The 18,369-nt window shown below is 42.4% G+C and overlaps 1 protein-coding gene and 1 long non-coding RNA gene across 3 annotated transcripts; one reads left to right on the top strand and one right to left on the bottom strand.

Moving 5' to 3' along the window:
• Window positions 1-2,597: 2,597 nt before the first annotated feature.
• tmem229a (transmembrane protein 229A) lies at window positions 2,598-18,137 on the bottom strand. The gene is made up of 2 exons (XM_088003191.1): window positions 16,943-18,137; window positions 2,598-7,590 (listed from the first exon to the last, which is right to left on the bottom strand). The coding sequence occupies exons 1-2, from the start codon at window positions 17,974-17,976 to the stop codon at window positions 7,521-7,523; spliced, it is 1,104 nt and encodes a 367-aa protein (XP_087859317.1). The 5' UTR covers window positions 17,977-18,137; the 3' UTR covers window positions 2,598-7,520.
• LOC148152491 (uncharacterized) lies at window positions 10,085-14,892 on the top strand. 2 transcript variants are annotated; one of them, XR_015762112.1, is made up of 4 exons: window positions 10,085-11,562; window positions 12,577-12,670; window positions 13,248-13,403; window positions 14,194-14,892. It is a non-coding gene; the product is annotated as an uncharacterized LOC148152491 (long non-coding RNA). The 2 variants fall into 2 exon arrangements; XR_015762111.1 differs by lacking the exon at window positions 10,085-11,562 and having other exon boundaries at window positions 11,810-12,670.
• Window positions 18,138-18,369: the final 232 nt, after the last annotated feature.

The raw sequence follows: 18,369 nt of genomic DNA, 5'->3' as shown, positions 1-18,369 counted from the left end.
AAGGTCAGGAGATCAACTAACCTAACCATACAGCAAGAGCCACAGCAGAATGATTTGGACAATTAATTGTAGAAAATTAGTCTCAAAAATGGTCTCAAAAGGAGAAAAAAAAAGCAGATAAAGACATCTAGATTTAATGTGTGCTACCCAAGAAGTAAAGCTATTTATGATAGAGGGTAACCATTTACCGAACAACTTTTTATATTTTATATATTTCATCAATTTTGATTAAACGTGTTTTATAATTATGGGAAAGCAGACTATCGCTTTGTTTATCTATCTATACTTCCGGTTCGTAGTTATTTTTGGGAACAATGGACAAACAAATGGATACATGCTGTCAGTGTTGACATCACGAACAGCCCCCTCAACCTCCTGCTGTGTTAAAAGACGTGCTCTGTTTGAATGCGCACTCGATTAGATTAGCTCTGTCTCAGGTTACGTCTTCCATCGCTGCAGCGAACGGTTTCCACTCAAGAGATCCAGTTTTCTGGCGGCGTTTGGTTTCTTCAAAGTAACAAAATCCTGCAACTAGTGGTGCTCTCCCCGTCATAATCTGCGTCCACACTTTAACTTTCACGAATTTATGGCAAAATAACAACAAAGTGTGCAAAGCGTTCTTGTGTTTCTGTTGTGGAGAACCACCAGAGAACCTTGACTGGATTTTAAGGAGATCTGAGGCGAGGGAATCGATGCGATGGGACTAGGGGGAGGATCGGGGGGGGGGGGACGATCTGGTAACAAGGTGCGTCATTGATACGAACATCATGAAACACACTGCTATAGTTAGACAGAGACGACGGGTCCAATAGATGATACTTACAAGCTGCTAAAGGGTGAAGGGATGATGGTGCAGCATGATACCGTCACCACCATGTTTTACTGTGTGGATGATGATGTGTTGGTGGTTGAGTGCGGTATTAGTGTTTAGGGTATGGCCCAAAAAGTTCAAACTCAATTACCTTTTCCAAATGTTTGTCTTGTTCTCCACATGTGGCACTGCAAACTGCAAACAGGACTTCTGTTGGTTTTCTCTCTCAGCTTCTTCTCTGCCCTGCTTTTCCGGATAACACCGTCCGTGCCTGTCAGTTTAGTTGGTGAGTCATCTCTTAGAGGGCTTGCAGTTCTGTATTTATTTTAAGATGGTGGACTGAACAGTACTCTGTGAGATGTTAAAAGCTTGGAAGCAGTTTTTTTTTCAACCTAACCCACACAAGCCTGCTCTGTTGCTTGGTTTTCATGCTGCTTTGAGTACATTTTTAGAAAAATTGGAAACCATGTATCATTTTTCTAACACTTTACAATTATGCACTACTTTGTGTTAGTCTGTCACACCAAATCTGAATAGAATAAATCGATTTTTATGGCTGTTAAGGGCCAATGTGTGAAGAGGTTGAAGGTCACGAATAAACTTTTATCACTAAGCTAATCTTTATGATAGTCACTTAGGAACAAATGAACATTAATTCTATTCTGACAATTTCACGTTTCATTCACTAAAAAGAAGTCGACGACCACTAATAAAACTAATACACAAACTAAACGAGTGTGTCTTCAACCTTTTATTAAGTGTTTCCTGTCTACCCGACTACAATAGCCAGAATCAATATTTGGTGTCAGAGACAATCTTACCTTCAGTGGATATTTGAATGTGATTTGACTGCATATGTAAATCGAGCACAACAAGATTGGTGGCAAGAGTGTGTTGATTCCATGCCCTGAAATCACTCATTTGAAGATAGAAATGAGTGAAATAAGAATAATCTTGCATTAAAATCCAGTTTTACAGATACAGCATATTATTTTGCTTTCGCTCTGTACTCACTAGACATAGGTGATTTGATTTATTTACTACATATTACTGCAGTCTACAGTGAAAACTTGCAGAAACTGAAATTTTTTTTTTTTTCTATAGCAAACCTTTTAATGTGCAGTAAATCAAAGTGAAAGGGATGTCATCGGAAATTAATCACATCAACTGAAATGAAAATAAAATTTGAGATTTTTTTTTTTTTATTGTATTTGTTGTGGCTATTCTGGGTAAAACCACTAATCCCTTTATGGTCAGTAATCTACCGATAGTCTGCTGTCCGGATTTGGGATTACGTGATGCCAAAAAATAATACCTATCAGCATGAAGTCACCCATAGACTGTCATATTTCACTAGACTCCATCCGATCAGGGATATGAAGGCCCATCATCAGAAACAGGGTGTAATATAAAATCTTTAGCAGTTGATATATAGATAAATTGAATTAGATTTGACATGTGAACATTTTCCTAAATATTCATTAGCTAAACTTATTTAAAATGCTCAGTTACCAAGAAAACCAAACAGGTAAATATGGCTTGACCCAGACCAATGGGAAACCTTACAGATTTTTGCAGACTGGTTGGAGACTTGCAGGTCAAGGATGGAGAACTTTTTTTTTTTTTTTTTTTAAGTTTTTGCCTAAAGGTAGTCAGTGTTTTCATAAAACCGTTTCTGCTCTCTTACTGAGAGACATTTGCTGTCAATCTTTGAAATCCAGTCGGCAAAGCTCTACCTACGCTACTTTATACTAATTGTTGACATGTGTTGTAAGGCTGCATAAAGTTTGGTTTTGTGATCGGTATCAGAGCGTGCTGTTGTTTTTCCTCCACTGTGGTTCAGATGAACAGACATCGGGCCTAAAATGTCAACTCTATGTACTTTTATCCAACCCGTTTCAAAGCATCAGATTTCAGACTCATCCTTTTGTCCAAATATGGGGTTTCAGGCTCTCAAACCAACCAAGACAGCAACTGCTGGATAACATCACGGCGGCTTCCTCTTACAGTATTCAGGCTATGCACTTGAGATAAATAATGAGCCCTTTCAAACTGATTATTTATAGCTTCAGCAGGTATTAGGCTGGTGAGAGGGGGGCTCTGTAAAGGAGGCTTTTAAGTGGAGTCGTGGCGAGGTAAATGGTTTCATCTCACTTCCTGTTTTTGCATAGCTGAAACCTCACAAATCAGTATGCTACATTAGTTTAAGATTGCTAATGAGCGGGTATTAGGTGGCATCATGTATTCCCAGCAGGAGGTGCAGTGAAGTGTGCTGAAAGTCGCTGGGGCGCTCAGTTGCAATCCCTTGGGTGGAGTGCTGTCTGAATGACTGCTTGTACCAGGTTAGCAGAATCTTAAATAGTGACGATGTTTACCTTTAGGCTCGTTATGTCTAATCAACTTAAAAAGGTGAAGTGCAGTTGACATGTGGTGAGATGATGTGCTTTTATGTGTTACATTTAATGGGTAACCTGAATAGAGGGTCACAATCCAGGCTCACCTGTAGGAAAGCGAAAGCAAAACTAAACTAAACAGGTCCGATTTGACATGTAAATGTTTTCTCAAAGTGTGCTTGTTGACATAGCCACTTCAAACATCGGTGATTACAACAGATGTCATTTTATTAGTAGAATGAATGAGTACAAGTTGAAGCTTTTCACCAAATCTTAAAATATTAACACAGTTTATGCTGCTGAGTTAAATTTTTTTTTTATTTTTCTTTCGAAGGGACGTACATCTTACTCAAAATTTTTTTTTTATTGATTGATTTTTCAAACTCGTTTTGGTCTCTTTCTTTATGAAAGTGCTCAGACAAATGTGAAGCATGGCCAAAGTACAGTTATGCGGTCAAGGTGTATGTTAAGGATGTGCAAAGTCGTTCAATCATGCAGTAAATGGCATAAATGTGTAAAATGTTAAAGAACATCAATGTAGCTGCCGAGTCCATAGAACAAACCAATAAAATCACCAAGCCAGCCTCAGCGCTTTAAGAATAGTCTGTATCTGGGACAATTGCACTTCCAAATGAATCTAGGGAATTATATACAAGACGAAAATTCACTTTCTTATTAAAAAACATAAAAAATTTACATCATTTTTTTCTCAGTTGTACAAGGGCATGTTTTTTCCATTAGTGAGCACTCAAACCTGTGTAAGTTTCCAATGTATAATCTGTCTGGGATGCTGGGATCCATGGGTGTAGCACTTGCAGGAGTCATGTTATGTTTAATCGGGTCTCTGTTTGCACAGAAAGGCACTCCAGTAATGTTTGGTTCATGAAAAATTCACAGTAATCCCACGTGGTTCCAAATTTCTACTCTGCTCAAGGTGCTGCATTGCTACATTTATGACAGGGTTAGTATCCCATAACTTTAAAGGAATAGTTCAGGATTTTTAAAGTGAATTTCCATTAAAAGTTTAAAAGCGGTTAATATCTCACCAGAGTGGATGTCAGCTCCTTCTAACAATTTACTGGAACTTTGCTTTTTAATTGTGAACTATCTCTTTTGGTGGTTTATGGAAAACACTTTAAAAAAATAGAATCAAACAGACAAATTAAAGTTCTGGAAATACTGACTTTGGAACAACAGGCAGCATTCAGTGCGTTGTACTTTGTTTTTAAAAAGTCTAAAAAGTTTAACATTTTTCAACACAGTTTCAGCATGCAGGTATCTGCAGGAGTTATGGCATGCTAAATGACTTGCTGCGATTAAAAACTACCCACAATTCCTCCACTGGTGATTCTGCACCAGAGCCGTCCCAAAGTTGGAAAACACGTGAACTAAAAAAAATCCATTTGGGTTTCTTTTAACATTTTAACTTATTTAACCACAAAATAATTTATTCCATAAAGCTTGCTGGAGCCTAGCTGCTCTAATTTACAGAACGTAACGTTGAAGATGTCAAGTGTCGCACGTTTTGCTTTGCACGACACTTTGGGCCGGCTCTGGTCTGCAGCTGAACTCCATCATAAAAAGAGCAGTGACAGTTGCAAACATATCAAAATAGAAAAATTTTTCTTATTTTAGAAAAAAAGTTTTTACACTGTACAGAGGAAAACGGCAGTAAGTTCACGTAATTTAAACAGGTTAGACAAACAGTCAGTGGTCTCAGTTGGGCATCATAACGTGAGAAATCAGAAATATGACAAACAGGTGCATCGCAATGAATTTTTGAATTATTAAAGAGTTCAATTATTTCAGTAATTCAGCTCAAGTGAAACCCCGCACATTTGTATAAATCCATTTATCAAAGCAGTTATCAAACCACTGATAAAAAAGAACAATCTAGACAAATCACTACTGCAGAATTACAGGCCGATCTCCAACCTCCCATTCATCAGCAAAGTTATTGAAAAAGGAGTTTTTAAACAATTAAATAACTTCCTTCCAGTCTGGTTTTCGTGCTCACCACAGCACGGAGACGGCCCTTGTAAAAGTGTTCATTGACATCCATATAAATACAGACTGTGGGAGAACCACAGTGCTGGTTCTGTTGGACCTCAGTGAAGCTTTCGACACTGTTGACCATGACATTTTACTGAATCAACTGGAGAGTTGGGTCGGACTCTCCGGTCCAGTGCTCAACTGGTTTGAATCTTACATAAAGAACAGGGATTTCTTTGTTTCAATTGGAAACTTCTCATCAGAGAGGTCAAAGGTCACATGTGGGGTACCCCAAGGTTCAATCCTAGGACCCCTTCTTTTCAATATTTATATGCTCCCAGTGGCTCAGGTTATAACAGGAATTAAGATTAGCTACCATAACTAGCTCTACATCACAATGTCACCAGGTGACTCTGAACCCATCCAATCACTGAATAGATGCTTAGAACAGATAAATGTGTGGATGTGCCAAAACTTTCTCCAGCTGAACAGAAACAAAAGTGAAGTTATTATCTTTGGACCTAAAGAGGAGCGAACTAGAATCAATGCTCAGCTTCAGTTATTACAACTGAAAACCAGCAATCAGGCCCGAAACCTGGGAGAAGTGATGGACTCTGACCTGAACCTTCAGAGCCACATTAAGACAGTCACAAAGTCGGCCTTCTATCACCTGAAGAACATCTCCAGGATTAGAGGACTGATGTCTCAGAACAATCTAGAGAAATTCATCCATGAGTTTATCTTTAGCCGCATTGATTACTGCAGCAGCGTCTTCACAGGTCTGACTAACAAATCAATCAAACAGTTGCAGCTGATCCAGAACGCTGCTGCTCGCGTTCTCACTAAAACCAGGAAGATAGAGCACATAACACCAGTTTTAAAGTCCCTACACTGCCTCCCTGTAGCTCAAAGAATAGACTTTAAAATACTGTTGTTAGTTTATAAATCACTGAACGGTTTAGCACCACAATACATTAAAGATCTGTTATTGCTGTACCAACCGTCTAGACCCCTCAGATCTTCTGGTTCTGGTCTGCTCTGCATCCCCAGAACCAGAACCAAACGAGGAGAAGCAGCATTCAGTTTCTATGCACCACAAATTTGGAACAAACTTCCAGAAAACAGTCAAACAGCTGAAACACTGGGTGCCTTTAAATCTCAACTTAAAACCCACCTGTTTGGAGTTGCTTATGGCTAAATTAGGATTAGAGTGTGGGTTTTGATGTCTTCAATGTTTTTAATGTTTTTATCTTTAGTTTTTATCTATTTATTAATTTCTTTTTATTTCTCTTTCTCACTGTCTACGTTTTAACGATGTAAAGCCCCCCGGAAAACGTCCCAGTTAAACGACGTTTAACTAAAGTCCTACGGGGTTTAGAGTCCCAGTTGACGGCGTTTCAACTAAAAACCTAGAGGTTGGAGTCCTTGTCAAACGGTGTTTTTGACTAAAGTCCCAGAGGGTTAGAGCCCCAATTAAACGACGTTTAACTGAAGTCCTAAAAGGGGTTTTAATGTTTTTATCTTTTTTAATCTTTTTCAAAATCTCTTTCTCTTTCTCACTGTTTATTCAATGTCACATGCTGTTTTTATGTTAATTATGTAAAGCACTTTGAAATGCCTTGCTGCTGAAATGTGCTATACAAATAAAATTTGATTGATTAATTGATTAGACACAAATTGATATGTGTCCCGTTAATATTATGGTTTAAAGATAATGAAATTTAGTTTCCCAGAAAACTGAAATACTAATACCAATATAAAAAAGGGGAATATCAGCATATACAAGGAAGAATCATTACTACAGAAGTGGCTGTTCAGAGTACTGTTATGGGAAAGTTTAGTGGAAGGTAAAAGTGTAGAAGAAACAAAAAGTCAATCCTGAAGCAACTTGGGCTTAGTCATTATATTGCATAGTACGTGGGCATACTTTATATGTGTGATTTTTCTTTTTAAATTAGTTGTATATGATACCTTTCAAAGACTAAGTTCTTTCCATTAGTTGTAAACTGGAAAATATACCACTTCTACATTTTACTGTTTGTGACTTTTGAAAAGCTAAATTTTGGGAAGCCATTATTCTCAAAGTAAGCAAATGCTTCAGATTTTAAACCTGTCAATTAAAATGAGTTTCAGAGGGAGGCTCTGTAACTCACGTTTCTGAACGGAATTACAGAAACGTATGAACTTATTGAAGATGTTCCAAGTTGCTGAGATGAACCTGAATATTCTTCTTCTTCTTCTTCTTCTTCTTCTTCTTCTTCTTCTTCTTCTTCTTCTTCTTCTTTTAAATAGATCTGTTAGGAAGCTGATTTGTACATTAAGAGTTATTTTTTCTTCAATTCCAGTTGTCCGTTGACCTCTCCATTCTCCCCACTCACGCAGTCTGGGTCTTTCCCAGCCAGCATGGATAGGTGGGCCCCACTTGGGTTTGATGTGGGCTACATGGGTTATGAGTGGGCATGGGTTTTATCTGGGCTAACTGTATGGGACCGATATGGTAACCTAAAATGGGGCCCACTTGGGCTGGCCCATTTGGGCTAAACATATGGGCCCCATTCAGCATTAATGTGGGCTAACTGTGAATGGGGCAGAAGTGGGCAACACTATGTGGGGCCCATGTAGTTTCGGTATCACGGGCCCAACATGGGAAGCCCATGTGGGCTGACCACATTGAACCCACATGAGATAAGTATGGGCTGACCGTACATGGGTTGGACCTGGGCATGCCTATGTAGGCCCCATTCCTTTTTTATGTGGGCTAACTGGGGATGGGGCAGAAGTGGGCAACACTATGTGGGGCCCATGTAGTTTCGGTATCACGGGCCCAACATGGGAAGCCCATGTGGGCTGACCACACTGAACCCACATGAGATAAGTATGGGCTGACCGTACATGGGTTGGACCTGGGCATGCCTATGTAGGCCCCATTCCATTTTTATGTGGGCTAACTGGGGATGGGGCAGAAGTGGGCAACACTATGTGGGGCCCATGTAGTTTCAGTATCATGGGCCCAACATGGGAAGCCCATGTGGGCTGACCACACTGAACCCACATGAGATAAGTATGGGCTGACCGTACATGGGTTGGACCTGGGCATGCGTATGTAGGCCCCATTCCTTTTTTATGTGGGCTAACTGGGGATGGGGCAGAAGTGGGCAACACTATGTGGGGCCCATGTAGTTTCAGTATCACGGGCCCAACATGGGAAGCCCATGTGGGCTGACCACATTGAACCCACATGAGATAAGTATGGGCTGACCGTACATGGGTTGGACCTGGGCATGCGTATGTAGGCCCCATTCCTTTTTTATGTGGGCTAACTGGGGATGGGGCAGAAGTGGGCAACACTATGTGGGGCCCATGTAGTTTCGGTATCACGGGCCCAACATGGGAAGCCCATTTGGGCTGACCACACTGAACCCACATGAGATAAGTATGGGCTGACCGTACATGGGTTGGACCTGGGCATGCCTATGTAGGCCCCATTCCTTTTTTATGTGGGCTAACTGGGGATGGGGCAGAAGTGGGCAACACTATGTGGGGCCCATGTAGTTTCGGTATCACGGGCCCAACATGGGAAGCCCATGTGGGCTGACCACACTGAACCCACATGAGATAAGTATGGGCTGACCGTACATGGGTTGGACCTGGGCATGCGTATGTAGGCCCCATTCCTTTTTTATGTGGGCTAACTGGGGATGGGGCAGAAGTGGGCAACACTATGTGGGGCCCATGTAGTTTCAGTATCACGGGCCCAACATGGGAAGCCCATGTGGGCTGACCACACTGAACCCACATGAGATAAGTATGGGCTGACCGTACATGGGTTGGACCTGGGCATGCCTATGTAGGTCCCATTCCTTTTTTATGTGGGCTAACTGGGGATGGGGCAGAAGTGGGCAACACTATGTGGGGCCCATGTAGTTTCGGTATCACGGGCCCAACATGGGAAGCCCATTTGGGCTGACCACACTGAACCCACATGAGATAAGTATGGGCTGACCGTACATGGGTTGGACCTGGGCATGCCTATGTAGGCCCCATTCCTTTTTTATGTGGGCTAACTGGGGATGGGGCAGAAGTGGGCAACACTATGTGGGGCCCATGTAGTTTCGGTATCACGGGCCCAACATGGGAAGCCCATGTGGGCTGACCACACTGAACCCACATGAGATAAGTATGGGCTGACCGTACATGGGTTGGACCTGGGCATGCCTATGTAGGCCCCATTCCATTTTTACGTGGGCTAACTGGGGATGGGGCAGAAGTGGGCAACACTATGTGGGGCCCATGTAGTTTCGGTATCACGGGCCCAACATGGGAAGCCCATGTGGGCTGACCACACTGAACCCACATGAGATAAGTATGGGCTGACCGTACATGGGTTGGACCTGGGCATGCGTATGTAGGCCCCATTCCATTTTTATGTGGGCTAACTGGGGATGGGGCAGAAGTGGGCAACACTATGTGGGGCCCATGTAGTTTCAGTATCATGGGCCCAACATGGGAAGCCCATGTTGGTTGACTGCATAGAAACCAGATAAGTATGGGCTGACCGTACATGGGTTGGACCTGGGCAGGAAAATGTAGACCCTAATCCTATTTTATGTGGGCTAACTGGGGATTGGGCAGAAATGGGCAACACTATGTGGGACCCATATGGGCTGACTGCATTGAACCCACATGACATAAGCACGGGCTGACTGTACATGGGTTGGGCCTGGGCATACATATGTAGGCCCCATTCCATTTCTATGTGGGCTAACTGGGGATGGGGCAAAAATGGGCAACACTATGTGGGGCCCATGTAGTTTCAGTATCATGGGCCCAACATGGGAAGCCCATGTGGGCTGACCACACTGAACCCACATGAGATAAGTATGGGCTGACCGTACATGGGTTGGACCTGGGCATGCGTATGTAGGCCCCATTCCTTTTTTATGTGGGCTAACTGGGGATGGGGCAAAAATGGGCAACACTATGTGGGGCCCATGTAGTTTCAGTATCATGGGCCCAACATGGGAAGCCCATGTGGGCTGACCACACTGAACCCACATGACATAAGCATGGGCTGACCATACATGGGTTAGACCTGGGCAGGAAAATGTAGACCTAAATCCTTTTTCATGTGGGGTAATGGGAAAATTTTTTTTAAATCTGATTAGACAATGTGGTTACCCTGTCACTTTTAAACTTTTTACTATATGTCAAAAGCAAAAGCTGCAAGAGCAAGATTATAAAAACTTTGAAAAAAATTATGAGATGTCAGATTGATGGCCTTTAGCTAAGGAAATTGTTACTCAGTTGGCCTGTATTGGAGCTGATAAAAGGTAAATTGTTGAAGCAATTGTATAAGCTTTCTACAAAATGAAAAGCTCTCCTTGGATGGTTACCTCGTCTTGGAGGTCATAAAGAGGTATTGTATTTGAACCATGCTCACTACATGATTTCTGTGTCTGGCTCATTTACTAACACCGACATTACACTAGGGTTCCAGAAGACCAAAATATGCTTCAATGCTTTATTTTTTAAACCAGTTCAGTATTGTTCAAGCTACACTTTGAAGTCCTAGCATTTTACTTTTTATTATTTTACACTAGAACAGTCCAGATGTCCTAACATTTTTGTGACATTATCTGTTAAATATGCATAATCTTCTGCTGCTCACTCAAAATAGGTAATGGTTCAGAGTGGACTTTTGTCCTTGCTTCTTTTTTTAAATGTAATTTAATTTTATTTTATTATCAATAGGATGTTCAGACATCCAAAGTGTTCATTGCAGCTTTTTCACAGAAGGACTTAATTCTTATTTGGAGAAATAGTTCAGATCAGATCATCGTGAAAAATATTACAAAATGTTTAGAAAATGAATTCAAACAAAACTCAAGTGAGAAAGACAAGAGTAAAATTTTTAGCATCTGTTTTTTCATCTGTAAACATTTTCCAAGTTGTCAGCATAAATAAAATAAAAAAACTAAACATTTCTATTAATGATTATTTTTTATATCTTTTAATCTTTTTTCAATAATCTTTTTAACCTTTTTGTTCATTTTTTCTCTGGCACCGTTGCCAATAAAGGTTGGTGAATTGAAGTAGATACTTTACACATCCACTAAAGAAAGTAGTTCCAAAACACATTTGAATAAGGACGACTATATTTATTTATTTTTATTGAGAAAATTTGTGAGTGCTACATCGGTTTTACATTTGTTAAACCGATGTATTACTCTCAAAATTAATCTCGTGTTTCTTGGAGAACGTACAATTGTTAACTGCGGATGGATATGCGGTTTCAAAATCAAACGTAGTCCCATCAGTCCGTTGGCGCGGAGTCTGCAGGTTCGCTGGCCTTCTACTAAAGAATCTGTAAGTACACTTCTGTCTGTTTTGTCTGTATTGTATCAAATTTTAGGGAGAGATTTTAAATCGCTAGTTAAAACATTTGTTGCTCGTAATGGTTCGGATGACCGGAGTACCCCGAAAGACCTAATTAGTTGTTTCTTCTTTTTTTTGGCTTTTTTTTTGTTTTTCTTTTAGGTGATTTTTTTTATATTGTTAAAACACACACAATAAGTCATTTGCCATTATTGAGGTAAGAATATTTGGATGCAGAGCGATTTCAAACTGTTCTGGGCCAGATCATTTTCAAATACGCTGCGGCGCCATTCACCGGTAAATTTGAGCGCCAACGCGGCAGAATAAAATCGGTTCACTAATGAATCTACGTTGCTAGTGGAGGTTGCTTTTAAAGTACCTTGACACGATAAAACCACTTACATTATTTATAAAGAGTAACTACTTCGCTTTCATTCTGTGTACATGGGTTTTTAACAATCTTTCTCGCAGCCAATTAAGCCAGCATGCATAGCTGGGATCCATTAATTGTGCATTTTTAATTATTATTATATTTTTTTCTTCATGAAACTGCATTGAATCGTGTCGTTATGGGCTAGATAGGTAATGATGAATGGGCATGGGTTTTGTCTGGGCTAACTACAGGAGGCCCATATGTTTAACCTAAAATGGGACCCATATTGTCAGCCCATTTGGGCTAAATGTAGACTGTATTCAGCATTATTGTGGGCTAACTGAGAATGGGACAGAAATGGGCAACACGAAATGGGGCCCATGTGGTTTCAGTATATTTGGCATAAAAGCTTTTTTGTAAATAGAATGAAGGCATAGTAGTAAATATTTTAAAATCATGTTTGTTTTATTGTGTAAGTGACATTTTAAAGCGTTTTATTCTGTCATCGTTTGACTGCAAAAAACATGACAAGTGGGTGTTTAGGTCTCAACTAGCCATTTGTTTGGTCAATGCAAATGGGAGCTTTAGATTTACCAATGTTTTAATACTTTTTAAAAAATTATTTTCTACAGACTACTATGGAGAAGCGTGAAGAAGGCTTGCAAGGGCAGAAGTGACATCAGATCTTCAAAGAGATAATGATATTCCAGAAAAGCGACGTAGAAGGTAACGTGGAACAGGGACTTCTGTAACACACAACTCTAGATCAGTGGTTCTTAACCTGGGTTCGATTGAACCCCAGGGGTTCGGCGGAGCCTCTGCCGCGGAGGGAAAAAAAACTTGTGTAAAGTCGTGATGCGCCGCTTTGCCATCATTTGCTGCGGAGGATCACGTTACATTGCTTAGCCAATCAGTGCTGCGGAGGAGCGCAGGGATGGGGCAAGGAGGGGGGGGGGGGGTTCGGTGAATGCGCATATGAAACTGGGGGGTTCGGTACCTCAAAAAAGGCTAAGAACCACTGCTCTAGATCTTCTGTCTCCCTGGTTGTCATTTGAGCTGCTCTCAGTTCTTTTACCCATTTGGTTCTCCTTGCTTTACTTTTTCCTTCTAATCCTTCAAAATTTATTGACTTAAATTGATACAGACATTAACAATTGGCATTTTGTTCATGTATAAAAAGTAAGCTTATAAACTATATATGTGTGAAACAATATATAGCTTATAACAAATCAATTAATAAAAACTAAATGTATCATGTGTCCTGATTTTAAAATGTTGTCTTGTAATTGTCATTATACTTAAGGTTGTCATGGTTGCAGAAATTGGAGGAGGGTCCTTAGATGATGCAGTACAACAAGCTGTGCGATTCCTCATGTCCCCTGAATTGGCCCTCCAGTTCAACCTGTTTGGCCGACATAGGAAACAAGTTCCGGGACCTGCGTCTCTGATGTTTTGTATGGTAAAGATCAGTTTTTATATTCACGTTTTTTCTTGAACATTTGTTAATTTTGGTTGTCTTATGCCTTTTGTTCATTTTTAGTAATCTTTTTTTTTTTTTTTTTCTTAAGATTAAAAACTGAGACTTCAATTTTTGGTTTAATTCACATAGTATTCTTTCACTGTGCTCTCAAGAACTTAAAGATTTGATTGCTGACAAAATTTGAAGGTAATATTGTTTGCATTTCAAACAGTATTAACAAAATATACAAGACCATGATAGAACCTTTATGTCAGTAGTTGATTTATATACATTAATATATTTTAAATTTACAATAAGAATATAGTGTGTGTACTAGGGATGCTCCGATCAGGTTTTTTGCTTCCAATTCTGATACCGATCACCCATGGGGCTCATCTCTGCCGATCATCTGGATTGGCTGTTATTTTTTCACTTTAGGTATAAATGATAACATGTTATCTGGCAAAATTAAAAAGTCTGCGCAGTGTGACGGAAAGAGTAGATCAGCTGCACACACAGGCTGCGAATGAGATACAGGTGATCTGCAACAAGAGGCCGTGATCAGCGATCACCAATCAAACACATTTTCACGGAAATTAACCAATTATGATTGCTGATCGATCTGCACACCTCTATGTACATAATAATAATGACTCCAGAGTGCTTTGATTTTGGCAGATCCCTGCAAGCATTTCTGCCCCTTGAAGGGGAAGAGATGCACATTTCATTAATGTTACATTGTACTAAAAGTAAAACACTAATGCAATTTCTACCTTTGCTTGTTTTTTAGGGGCACTTAAAAGAAATGGATCCATCCACGGAATCACACAAAGATACGGAAAAGGCACTCGAAGTGGGTTACTGGAGCCCCGGACAGAGGTGGAAATAGAAAAGTTAGAGCGACTAGAGCCAGCTCAGACTCAGGTGGGCAGGTTCCAAGATGGACAGTTACAATGATGTATGAGAGCTTTCAAGTGTGGCATATAGGTTATTAAAAATATTTGACAAAAATGTAGTGTGAAAGAGCTATGTAGGTGTGTGTGTGTGTTGATATATATTTATATGTATTTATATATAGATGTACAGATCTATCTATATAGTTGCATATCTAGATATAGATCTATATACATTTATGTATCTATACATATTTACATAACTAGATGCATAGTTATCTAGATAACAAGATATAGTTATTTAGAAATATAACTAGATATATAGATCTATATATATAGAGATAAATATATATTTACATAGCTAGAAATCTAGTTATATAGATAATTATATATCTACATATAGATCTATGTTTATACATTTGTTATATTAAACTAGTTTCTGTTATTTTCAAATCTGCCATATGAATAATTTTGTAGATTTCTTTTGCCAGTGCATTTCTTGTGGCATCATTTGCTCTGTGTCAATAAAGCTCTTATAATTGACGAGTTAAAAAAACTGAATATTTTAAATTACCAAATAAAAACCTTGACCAAAAGACATTTTTCATCTCTTTTTCTTTAATGCAGGTTTTGTGCTAAAGCATTTTAATACTTTGGTTTGTTGATTAAGATTGTATATCTATTAATGTAATTCACTTTCAGGTTAGGTGAGAAAGACCCCATTGTTCCTACTGGAATGAGGCATCTGGGCCCCACTGAAAACCCAGTCAGCACCCATTTAAATCTACCTGGGCAAACCCATGTGGGGCCACCATGGAACCCGTGGACAAACCCACTTGGTACCCATATTCTAGCCCAGTTTAGACCCAGTTGGGGCCCAGGTAAAAATGAAAGCTCCCAAGTGGGGCCAAGATGGGCCTCATGTAAGTTACCCATCTGGGCCCCACTGAAAACCCAGTCAGCACCCATTTAAATCTACCTGGGCAAACCCATGTGGGGCCACCATGGAACCCGTGGACAAACCCACTTGGTGCCCATATTCTAGCCCAGTTTAGACCCAGTTGGGGCCCAGGTAAAAATGAAAGCTCCCAAGTGGGGCCAAGATGGGCCTCATGTAAGTTACCCATCTGGGCCCCACTGAAAACCCAGTCAGCACCCATTTAAATCTACCTGGGCAAATCCATATGGGGCCACCATGGAACCCGTGGACAAACCCACTTGGTACCCATATTCTAGCCCAGTTTAGACCCAGTTGGGGCCCAGGTAAAAATTAATGAAAGCTCCCAAGTGGGGCCCAGATGGGCCTCATGTAAGTTACCCATCTGGGCCCCACTCAAAACCCAGTCAGCACCCATTTAAATTACCTGGGCAAACCCATGTGGGGCCACCATGGAACCCGTGGACAAACCCACTTGGTACCCATATTCTAGCCCAGTTTAGACCCAGTTGGGGCCCAGGTAAAAATTAATGAAAGCTCCCAAGTGGGGCCCAGATGGGCCTCATGTAAGTTACCCATCTGGGCCCCACTCAAAACCCAGTCAGCACCCATTTAAATCTACCTGGGCAAACCCATATGGGGCCACCATGGAACCCGTGGACAAACCCACTTGGTACCCATATTCTAGCCCAGTTTAGACCCAGTTGGGGCCCAGGTAAAAATTAATGAAAGCTCCCAAGTGGGGCCCAGATGGGCCTCATGTAAGTTACCCATCTGGGCCCCACTCAAAACCCAGTCAGCACCCATTTAAATTACCTGGGCAAACCCATGTGGGGCCACCATGGAACCCGTGGACAAACCCACTTGGTACCCATATTCTAGCCCAGTTTAGACCCAGTTGGGGCCCAGGTAAAAATTAATGAAAGCTCCCAAGTGGGGCCCAGATGGGCCTCATGTAAGTTACCCATCTGGGCCCCACTCAAAACCCAGTCAGCACCCATTTAAATTACCTGGGCAAACCCATGTGGGGCCACCATGGAACCCGCGGACAAACCCACTTGGTACCCATATTCTAGCCCAGTTTAGACCCAGTTGGGGCCCAGGTAAAAATGAATGAAAGCTCCCAAGTGGGGCCCAGATGGGCCTCATGTAAGTTACCCATCTGGGCCCCACTCAAAACCCAGTCAGCACCCATTTAAATTACCTGGGCAAACCCATGTGGGGCCACCATGGAACCCGTGGACAAACCCACTTGGTACCCATATTCTAGCCCAGTTTAGACCCAGTTGGGGCCCAGGTAAAAATTAATGAAAGCTCCCAAGTGGGGCCCAGATGGGCCTCATGTAAGTTACCCATCTGGGCCCCACTCAAAACCCAGTCAGCACCCATTTAAATCTAACTGGGCAAACCCATGTGGGGCCACCATGGAACCCGCGGACAAACCCACTTGGTACCCATATTCTAGCCCAGTTTAGACCCAGTTGGGGCCCAGGTAAAAATTAATGAAAGCTCCCAAGTGGGGCCCAGATGGGCCTCATGTAAGTTACCCATCTGGGCCCCACTCAAAACCCAGTCAGCACCCATTTAAATCTAACTGGGCAAACCCATGTGGGGCCACCATGGAACCCGCGGACAAACCCATTTGGGGCCCATATTGGCAGCCCACTTTTATCCCATATGGGGCCCACATGGGTATGCTGGCTGGGTTGGTGCACCTTATTCTCAGCAGCACGTTAGACAGCACGTCCTGGTACAGACTCAGGATCAGCCAGCCCGGGAGGTACAGGAGGGTGATGAGTCCCATGAAGTTGTGCGGATAGTGGGAGTAATCCCAGGAGCAGGCGTCAAACTGCCTCAGCGTCAGCCCGCAGCAGAACTCCCAGGTGTAGATGAAGCAGATGTAGATGGGAAGGCGCCGCCAGGTCCCCCAGCCTCGCCCGAAGTGCAGGTGGAAGTAGAGCTTCTCCACCACGAAGCTGCAGCTGCCGTACATCAGGAAGGACCACAGGGACGTGTGGCCCCCGGTGGCCCTCACCCCTTTCTCCACCAGGTTGAACAGAGACGTGAACAACACCTCGTCCAGGAAACCGTGCATGCCGAAAAACAAGAACCGGGCGAACCCGGGAAGTCCGCCTGAAGGATGATGGTGATGGTGATGATGATGATGATGATGATGATCGGGACCGACGAGGCTCCTCCAGAGGTCGGCGCAGCGGGAGGTGGGCTGGTACTGCAGGTGCGCGAGCCCTCTATGGAACACCTGGGAGAAATACAAAGCCAGGATGTAGTGGACCACCAGCTGCGTCCCGGACACCACTCGCACCTGCTCGGTCAGAGTGTTGATGTTCCCGACGAGGATCTGCAGTCCGATGTAGACAGACGGGTAAAAGACCAGGTGGAACACCACGGGCCGACCTCGGAAGCACTTCTTCTGGGAGTAGATCTTCTCCAGTGCGAAGTGGGTCAGTGCGTGCATGATGCACAGATACGGAGAGGAGAAGCCCACCAGCTTAGGGTCCCGACTGGTTAGGAGCCCCTGCAGGGAGGAGAGCAGGACGTCCAGAGTCACGCCGTGCATGCCGTAGAGGTAGAGCCGCATCCATCTCGGCAGCTCTCGCAGCGACTCCCCGACGTCCCCCGTGTCTCCGGACGGTTCCTGTTGCCGGGGCGCAGCAGCTGTTTTTAGGCTGGTGCCACGCTCCCTGGAGCGGCTGCGATGACCTTCTCTCCACCGACTGGCCATGATCAGTCACTCACTGTGGAGAGACTATGTTGTCCTTTTCCCTGACATTGTTGTTTTTAATTTATTTTTCCGCTGCGTCCGCAAGGTGAAGCGAGAGATGCGGCAGCAGGCGGATGGTGCCTTTAGTGCAGCCCGGAAATACCAGCTCCCGGAAGGCTAACCGAGGCCCACCCCTGCGGAGTTATAAACAAACAAATGTTGTGTATAAATATGCTCTCCCCATTCAGTACAGCTCCAGTGAAATAATGAAGCCAACTTACCATGTCGATTTTCCATCAAATGCCTTTAGCAGGAGATAAGAAATTACACATTCGCAAACCGACATCAAAATTAGCCTAAAACTTAATTTGCATAACGTCAAAAATGATAGTTATGATAATTACGCAGTTCGAG

This window comes from Poecilia mexicana, unplaced genomic scaffold (genome assembly GCF_051168715.1).
Source record: "Poecilia mexicana isolate PSO_F unplaced genomic scaffold, ASM5116871v1 scaffold_23, whole genome shotgun sequence".
NCBI lineage: Eukaryota > Metazoa > Chordata > Actinopteri > Cyprinodontiformes > Poeciliidae > Poecilia > Poecilia mexicana.
Note: the sequence above shows the minus strand (reverse complement) of the source record. Positions and strands in the feature narration are given on the sequence as shown.